Raw genomic sequence first — 9,368 nt, 5'->3', positions numbered from 1 at the left:
ACCCCCCCATTCACGGGCTGCTGCTCACGGGGGTCACATCGAACGCCAGCACCCCATTCCCACCCCCCCATTCACGGGCTGCTGCTCACGGGGGTCACATCGAACGCCAGCACCCCATTCCCACCCCCCCATTCACGGGCTGCTGCTCACGGGGGTCACATCGAACGCCAGCACCCCATTCCCACCCCCCCATTCACGGGCTGCTGCTCACGGGGGTCACATCGAACGCCAGCACCCCATTCCCACCCCCCCCATTCACGGGCTGCTGCTCACGGGGGTCACATCGAACGCCAGCATCCTCTGAGTGTTGGCAGTCGTGGATCTTCCAGCCTTTGGTCTTGCAGTCAGCAAGAGACGTCTCGGTTCCAGTACAGGACACATCATCCAGCAGGATTGGGCCTGACCCTGGGGGAGAGGCAGATTGGAGTCAGCACAGCCTCAGGGTCACCCCCTCACCTTAGTGTCATGTCCTTCTCCTCAGGGATCCACATCTCTGGGTCACATCAGCATGGGCCTGCAGCAGTGTTGCGGTCAAAGAGTGAAACTGGGGTCACGGGGAGACAGTGATATCAGGGTTCATGGGGTCTGGGTGAGGCAAAAGAGTAGGGCTCAAGCATCTTGACAGGGCCGAGTGAGGGGGCACTGGGGTCCATGTGGGGCCAAGGCCAAGGCGGAGGGGCACTGGGTCCAGGCAAGGGCCGAGGGAGAGGAGTGCTGGGTCTGGGCAGGGCCGAGTGAGGGGGCACTGGGGTCCATGTGGGGCCAAGGCCAAGGCGGAGGGGCACTGGGTCCAGGCAAGGGCCGAGGGAGAGGAGTGCTGGGTCTGGGCAGGGCCGAGTGAGGGGGCACTGGGGTCCATGTGGGGCCAAGGCCAAGGCGGAGGGGCACTGGGTCCAGGCAAGGGCCGAGGGAGAGGAGTGCTGGGTCTGGGCAGGGCCGAGTGAGGGGGCACTGGGGTCCAGGCGGGCCCGAGGTGGAGCAGCGCTGGGTCCGGGCAGGAGCCGAGGGAGAGGAGCATTAGGGACCCCATTCCCCACTAGCCAGTCAATCTCGGTTCTCAGCAAAATCACACTGTGGCCACCTACTGCTCACCAGTCGTTCCCTCTGGTGATCAGGGAAATATAGAGATCCCCCCCCAGACCCCTCACCTGATCCGAAGAAGCCTCCGGCAACAGCCTCCGTGGCATTGAGGTAGCCGAGGCTGCGGCAGACAACGTGAGCATCAGTGAGGTCCCAACCATCATCACACACGGTGCCCCACTCTCCATCGTAGTAAACCTCCACTCGGCCCTCGCTGGGCAGTCGGCCGCTGGACAGACGCAGCTCTCCGGACTCCAGCCCTGGGGACAAGCACACGTCAGCTTGAGAAAGCAGCATCAGCTGGGTCCGGGATTACACTGTCTCCCCGGTCTCCCACCCGGATCCGGGATTACACTGTCTCCCCGGTCTCCCACCCGGATCCGGGATTACACTGTCTCCCCGGTCTCCCACCCGGATCTGGGATTACACTGTCTCCCCGGTCTCCCACCCGGATCCGGGATTACACTGACTCCCCGGTCTCCCACCCGGATCCGGGATTACACTGTCTCCCCGGTCTCCCACCCGGATCCGGGATTACACTGACTCCCCGGTCACCACCCGGATCTGGGATTACACTGACTCCCCGGTCTCCCGCCCGGATCTGGGATTACACTGTCTCCCCGGTCTCCCGCCCGGATCTGGGATTACACTGTCTCCCCGGTCTCCCGCCCGGATCTGGGATTACACTGACTCCCCGGTCTCCCACCCGGATCTGGGATTACACTGTCTCCCCGGTCTCCCACTCGAATCTGGGATTACACTGTCTCCCCGGTCTCCCACTCGGATCTGGGATTACACTGACTCCCCGGTCTCCCAGCCGGATCTGGGATTACACTGTCTCCCCGGTCTCCCACTCGGATCTGGGATTACACTGACTCCCCGGTCTCCCACTCGGATCTGGGATTACACTGTCTCCCCGGTCTCCCGCCTGGATCTGGGATTACACTGTCTCCCCGGTCTCCCACCCGGATCTGGGATTACACTGTCTCCCCGGTCTCCCGCCTGGATCTGGGATTACACTGTCTCCCCGGTCTCCCACCCGGATCTGGGATTACACTGACTCCCCGGTCTCCCACCCGGATCTGGGATTACACTGTCTCCCCGGTCTCCCACTCGGATCTGGGATTACACTGTCTCCCTGGTCTCCCACTCGGATCTGGGATTACACTGACTCCCCGGTCTCCCACTCGGATCTGGGATTACACTGTCTCCCTGGTCTCCCACTCGGATCTGGGATTACACTGACTCCCCGGTCTCCCACTCGGATCTGGGATTACACTGACTTCCCGGTCTCCCACTCGGATCTGGGATTACACTGTCTCCCCGGTCTCCCAGCCGGATCTGGGATTACACTGACTCCCCGGTCTCCCACCCGGATCTGGGATTACACTGTCTCCCCGGTCTCCCACCCGGATCCGGGATTACACTGTCTCCCCGGTCTCCCACCCGGATCCGGGATTACACTGACTCCCCGGTCTCCCACCCGGATCCGGGATTACACTGTCTCCCCGGTCTCCCACCCGGATCCGGGATTACACTGTCTCCCCGGTCTCCCACCCGGATCCGGGATTACACTGTCTCCCCGGTCTCCCACCCGGATCCGGGATTACACTGACTCCCCGGTCTCCCACCCGGATCCGGGATTACACTGACTCCCCGGTCTCCCGCCCGGATCTGGGATTACACTGTCTCCCCGGTCTCCCGCCCGGATCTGGGATTACACTGTCTCCCCGGACTCCCGCCCGGATCTGGGATTACACTGACTCCCCGGTCTCCCACCCGGATCTGGGATTACACTGTCTCCCCGGTCTCCCACTCGAATCTGGGATTACACTGTCTCCCCGGTCTCCCACTCGGATCTGGGATTACACTGACTCCCCGGTCTCCCAGCCGGATCTGGGATTACACTGTCTCCCCGGTCTCCCACTCGGATCTGGGATTACACTGACTCCCCGGTCTCCCACTCGGATCTGGGATTACACTGTCTCCCCGGTCTCCCGCCTGGATCTGGGATTACACTGTCTCCCCGGTCTCCCACCCGGATCTGGGATTACACTGTCTCCCCGGTCTCCCGCCTGGATCTGGGATTACACTGTCTCCCCGGTCTCCCACCCGGATCTGGGATTACACTGACTCCCCGGTCTCCCACCCGGATCTGGGATTACACTGTCTCCCCGGTCTCCCACTCGGATCTGGGATTACACTGTCTCCCTGGTCTCCCACTCGGATCTGGGATTACACTGACTCCCCGGTCTCCCACTCGGATCTGGGATTACACTGTCTCCCTGGTCTCCCACTCGGATCTGGGATTACACTGACTCCCCGGTCTCCCACTCGGATCTGGGATTACACTGACTTCCCGGTCTCCCACTCGGATCTGGGATTACACTGTCTCCCCGGTCTCCCAGCCGGATCTGGGATTACACTGACTCCCCGGTCTCCCACCCGGATCTGGGATTACACTGTCTCCCCGGTCTCCCACCCGGATCCGGGATTACACTGTCTCCCCGGTCTCCCACCCGGATCCGGGATTACACTGACTCCCCGGTCTCCCACCCGGATCCGGGATTACACTGTCTCCCCGGTCTCCCACCCGGATCCGGGATTACACTGTCTCCCCGGTCTCCCACCCGGATCCGGGATTACACTGTCTCCCCGGTCTCCCACCCGGATCCGGGATTACGCTGTCTCCCCGGTCTCCCACCCGGATCCGGGATTACACTGTCTCCCCGGTCTCCCGCCCGGATCCGGGATTACACTGTCTCCCCGGTCTCCCACCCGGATCCGGGATTACACTGTCTCCCCGGTCTCCCGCCCGGATCCGGGATTACACTGACTCCCCGGTCTCCCGCCCGGATCCGGGATTACACTGTCTCCCCGGTCTCCCGCCCGGATCCGGGATTACACTGACTCCCCGGTCTCCCGCCCGGATCTGGGATTACACTGACTCCCCGGTCTCCCGCCCGGATCTGGGATTACACTGTCTCCCCGGTCTCCCGCCCGGATCTGGGATTACACTGTCTCCCCGGTCTCCCACCCGGATCTGGGATTACACTGACTCCCCGGTCTCCCACCCGGATCTGGGATTACACTGTCTCCCCGGTCTCCCACTCGAATCTGGGATTACACTGTCTCCCTGGTCTCCCACTCGGATCTGGGATTACACTGACTCCCCGGTCTCCCAGCCGGATCTGGGATTACACTGTCTCCCCGGTCTCCCACTCGGATCTGGGATTACACTGACTCCCCGGTCTCCCACTCGGATCTGGGATTACACTGTCTCCCCGGTCTCCCGCCTGGATCTGGGATTACACTGTCTCCCCGGTCTCCCACCCGGATCTGGGATTACACTGACTCCCCGGTCTCCCACCCGGATCTGGGATTACACTGTCTCCCCGGTCTCCCACTCGGATCTGGGATTACACTGTCTCCCTGGTCTCCCACTCGGATCTGGGATTACACTGACTCCCCGGTCTCCCAGCTGGATCTGGGATTACACTGTCTCCCTGGTCTCCCACTCGGATCTGGGATTACACTGACTCCCCGGTCTCCCACTCGGATCTGGGATTACACTGTCTCCCCGGTCTCCCACTCGGATCTGGGATTACACTGACTCCCCGGTCTCCCAGCCGGATCTGGGATTACACTGACTTCCCGGTCTCCCACCCGGATCTGGGATTACACTGTCTCCCCGGTCTCCCAGCCGGATCTGGGATTACACTGACTCCCCGGTCTCCCACCCGGATCTGGGATTACACTGTCTCCCCGGTCTCCCACCCGGATCCGGGATTACACTGTCTCCCCGGTCTCCCACCCGGATCCGGGATTACACTGACTCCCCGGTCTCCCACCCGGATCCGGGATTACACTGTCTCCCCGGTCTCCCACCCGGATCCGGGATTACACTGTCTCCCCGGTCTCCCACTCGGATCTGGGATTACACTGTCTCCCTGGTCTCCCACTCGGATCTGGGATTACACTGACTCCCCGGTCTCCCACTCGGATCTGGGATTACACTGTCTCCCTGGTCTCCCACTCGGATCTGGGATTACACTGACTCCCCGGTCTCCCACTCGGATCTGGGATTACACTGACTTCCCGGTCTCCCACTCGGATCTGGGATTACACTGTCTCCCCGGTCTCCCAGCCGGATCTGGGATTACACTGACTCCCCGGTCTCCCACCCGGATCTGGGATTACACTGTCTCCCCGGTCTCCCACCCGGATCCGGGATTACACTGTCTCCCCGGTCTCCCACCCGGATCCGGGATTACACTGACTCCCCGGTCTCCCACCCGGATCCGGGATTACACTGTCTCCCCGGTCTCCCACCCGGATCCGGGATTACACTGTCTCCCCGGTCTCCCACCCGGATCCGGGATTACACTGTCTCCCCGGTCTCCCACCCGGATCCGGGATTACGCTGTCTCCCCGGTCTCCCACCCGGATCCGGGATTACACTGTCTCCCCGGTCTCCCGCCCGGATCCGGGATTACACTGTCTCCCCGGTCTCCCACCCGGATCCGGGATTACACTGTCTCCCCGGTCTCCCGCCCGGATCCGGGATTACACTGACTCCCCGGTCTCCCGCCCGGATCCGGGATTACACTGTCTCCCCGGTCTCCCGCCCGGATCCGGGATTACACTGACTCCCCGGTCTCCCGCCCGGATCTGGGATTACACTGACTCCCCGGTCTCCCGCCCGGATCTGGGATTACACTGTCTCCCCGGTCTCCCGCCCGGATCTGGGATTACACTGTCTCCCCGGTCTCCCACCCGGATCTGGGATTACACTGACTCCCCGGTCTCCCACCAAGATCTGGGATTACACTGTCTCCCCGGTCTCCCACTCGAATCTGGGATTACACTGTCTCCCTGGTCTCCCACTCGGATCTGGGATTACACTGACTCCCCGGTCTCCCAGCCGGATCTGGGATTACACTGTCTCCCCGGTCTCCCACTCGGATCTGGGATTACACTGACTCCCCGGTCTCCCACTCGGATCTGGGATTACACTGTCTCCCCGGTCTCCCGCCTGGATCTGGGATTACACTGTCTCCCCGGTCTCCCACCCGGATCTGGGATTACACTGACTCCCCGGTCTCCCACCCGGATCTGGGATTACACTGTCTCCCCGGTCTCCCACTCGGATCTGGGATTACACTGTCTCCCTGGTCTCCCACTCGGATCTGGGATTACACTGACTCCCCGGTCTCCCAGCTGGATCTGGGATTACACTGTCTCCCTGGTCTCCCACTCGGATCTGGGATTACACTGACTCCCCGGTCTCCCACTCGGATCTGGGATTACACTGTCTCCCCGGTCTCCCACTCGGATCTGGGATTACACTGACTCCCCGGTCTCCCAGCCGGATCTGGGATTACACTGACTTCCCGGTCTCCCACCCGGATCTGGGATTACACTGTCTCCCCGGTCTCCCAGCCGGATCTGGGATTACACTGACTCCCCGGTCTCCCACCCGGATCTGGGATTACACTGTCTCCCCGGTCTCCCACCCGGATCCGGGATTACACTGTCTCCCCGGTCTCCCACCCGGATCCGGGATTACACTGACTCCCCGGTCTCCCACCCGGATCCGGGATTACACTGTCTCCCCGGTCTCCCACCCGGATCCGGGATTACACTGTCTCCCCGGTCTCCCACCCGGATCCGGGATTACACTGTCTCCCCGGTCTCCCACCCGGATCCGGGATTACACTGTCTCCCCGGTCTCCCACCCGGATCCGGGATTACACTGACTCCCCGGTCTCCCACCCGGATCCGGGATTACACTGTCTCCCCGGTCTCCCACCCGGATCCGGGATTACACTGTCTCCCCGGTCTCCCACCCGGATCTGGGATTACACTGTCTCCCCGGTCTCCCACCCGGATCTGGGATTACACTGTCTCCCCGGTCTCCCACCCGGATCTGGGATTACACTGTCTCCCTGGTCTCCCACCCGGATCTGGGATTACACTGTCTCCCTGGTCTCCCAGCCAGATCTGGGATTACACTGTCTCCCTGGTCTCCCAGCCGGATCTGGGATTACACTGTCTCCCTGGTCTCCCACCCGGATCTGGGATTACACTGTCTCCCTGGTCTCCCACCCGGATCTGGGATAACACTGTCTCCCTGGTCTCCCACCCGGATCTGGGATTACACTGTCTCCCTGGTCTCCCACCTGGATCTGGGATTACACTGACTCCCCGGTCTCCCAGCCAGATCCGGGATTACACTGTCTCCCTGGTCTCCCACCCGGATCTGGGATTACACTGTCTCCCTGGTCTCCCAGCCAGATCTGGGATTACACTGTCTCTTTGGTCTCCCAGCCAGATCTGGGATTACACTGTCGCCCCGGTCTCCCAGCCGGGTTCGTGGGGGGTGAATGGGGGAAATTTCACATGGCCTGACCCTGGGGATGGGAGGGTGAGGGGGGAATGTCAGACGTTCTGACCCTGGGGATGGGAGGGTGAGGGGGGAATGTCAGACGTTCTGACCCTGGGGATGGGAGGGTGAGGGGGGAATGTCACATGGCCTGACCCTAGGGATGGGAGGGTGAGGGGGGAATGTCACATGGCCTGACCCTAGGGATGGGAGGGTGAGGGGGGAATGTCACATGGCCTGACCCTGGGGATGGGAGGGTGAGGGGGGAATGTCAGACGTTCTGACCCTGGGGATGGGAGGGTGAGGGGGGAATGTCACACGGCCTGACCCCGGGGTGGGGGGGAATGTCAGATGGCCTGACTCCAGGGTGAGGGGGGGAATGTCGCATGGCCTGACCCTGGGGATGGGTGTGAGGGGGAGGAATGTTACGCAGCCTGACCTCGGGTTGTGGGGGGGGGGGTGGAATGTAACATGGTCTGACCCCGGGGACAGGCGGTGAGCGGGGGAAGACACGCGCCTGACCCGGGGACAGGCGGTGAGCGGGGGAAGACACGCCTGACCCGGGGACAGGCGGTGAGTGGGGGAAGACACGCCTGACCCGGGGACAGGCGGTGAGTGGGGGAAGACACGCCTGACCCGGGGACAGGCGGTGAGTGGGGGAAGACACGCCTGACCCGGGGACAGGCGGTGAGTGGGGGAAGACACGCGCCTGACCCGGGGACAGGCGGTGAGTGGGGGAAGACACGCGCCTGACCCGGGGACAGGCGGTGAGCGGGGGAAGACACGCGCCTGACCCGGGGACAGGCGGTGAGCGGGGGAAGACACGCGCCTGACCCGGGGACAGGCGGTGAGTGGGGGAAGACACGCCTGACCCGGGGACAGGCGGTGAGTGGGGGAAGACACGCGCCTGACCCGGGGACAGGCGGTGAGCGGGGGAAGACACGCGCCTGACCCGGGGACAGGCGGTGAGTGGGGGAAGACACGTGCCTGACCCGGGGACAGGCGGTGAGTGGGGGAAGACACGCCTGACCCGGGGACAGGCGGTGAGTGGGGGAAGACATGCGCCTGACCCGGGGACAGGCGGTGAGCGGGGGAAGACACGCGCCTGACCCCGGGGACAGGCGGTGAGCGGGGGAAGACACGCGCCTGACCCGGGGACAGGCGGTGAGCGGGGGAAGACACGCGCCTGACCCGGGGACAGGCGGTGAGCGGGGGAAGACACGCGCCTGACCCGGGGACAGGCGGTGAGTGGGGGAAGACACGCGCCTGACCCGGGGACAGGCGGTGAGTGGGGGAAGACACGCCTGACCCGGGGACAGGCGGTGAGTGGGGGAAGACACGCGCCTGACCCGGGGACAGGCGGTGAGCGGGGGAAGACACGCGCCTGACCCGGGGACAGGCGGTGAGCGGGGGAAGACACGCGCCTGACCCCGGGGACAGGCGGTGAGTGGGGGAAGACACGCGCCTGACCCGGGGACAGGCGGTGAGCGGGGGAAGACACGCGCCTGACCCCGGGGACAGGCGGTGAGTGGGGGAAGACACGCCTGACCCGGGGACAGGCGGTGAGTGGGGGAAGACACGCGCCTGACCCGGGGACAGGCGGTGAGTGGGGGAAGACATGCGCCTGACCCGGGGACAGGCGGTGAGTGGGGGAAGACACGCGCCTGACCCGGGGACAGGCGGTGAGTGGGGGAAGACACGCGCCTGACCCGGGGACAGGCGGTGAGTGGGGGAAGACACGCGCCTGACCCGGGGATAGGCGGTGAGTGGGGGAAGACACGCCTGACCCGGGGACAGGCGGTGAGTGGGGGAAGACACGCGCCTGACCCGGGGACAGGCGGTGAGCGGGGGAAGACACACGCCTGACCCGGGGACAGGCGGTGAGTGGGGGAAGACACACGCC

General features: G+C 64.0%; 1 protein-coding gene across 1 annotated transcript; it reads right to left on the bottom strand.

Annotated features, from left to right (window-relative positions):
- Positions 1-260: 260 nt before the first annotated feature.
- LOC132388273 (galectin-3-binding protein A-like) lies at positions 261-1,340 on the bottom strand (the record flags this gene model as incomplete). The annotated part of the gene is made up of 2 exons (XM_059960611.1): positions 261-405; positions 1,149-1,340. Coding segments are annotated over 2 exons (337 nt in total), but the record flags the coding sequence as incomplete, so codon positions are not given.
- Positions 1,341-9,368: the final 8,028 nt, after the last annotated feature.

This window comes from Hypanus sabinus, unplaced genomic scaffold (assembly GCF_030144855.1).
Source record: "Hypanus sabinus isolate sHypSab1 unplaced genomic scaffold, sHypSab1.hap1 scaffold_2895, whole genome shotgun sequence".
Classification (NCBI taxonomy): Eukaryota; Metazoa; Chordata; class Chondrichthyes; order Myliobatiformes; family Dasyatidae; genus Hypanus; species Hypanus sabinus.
The sequence above is the reverse complement of the archived record's forward strand: the minus strand, read 5'-3'. Positions and strand labels throughout refer to the sequence as shown.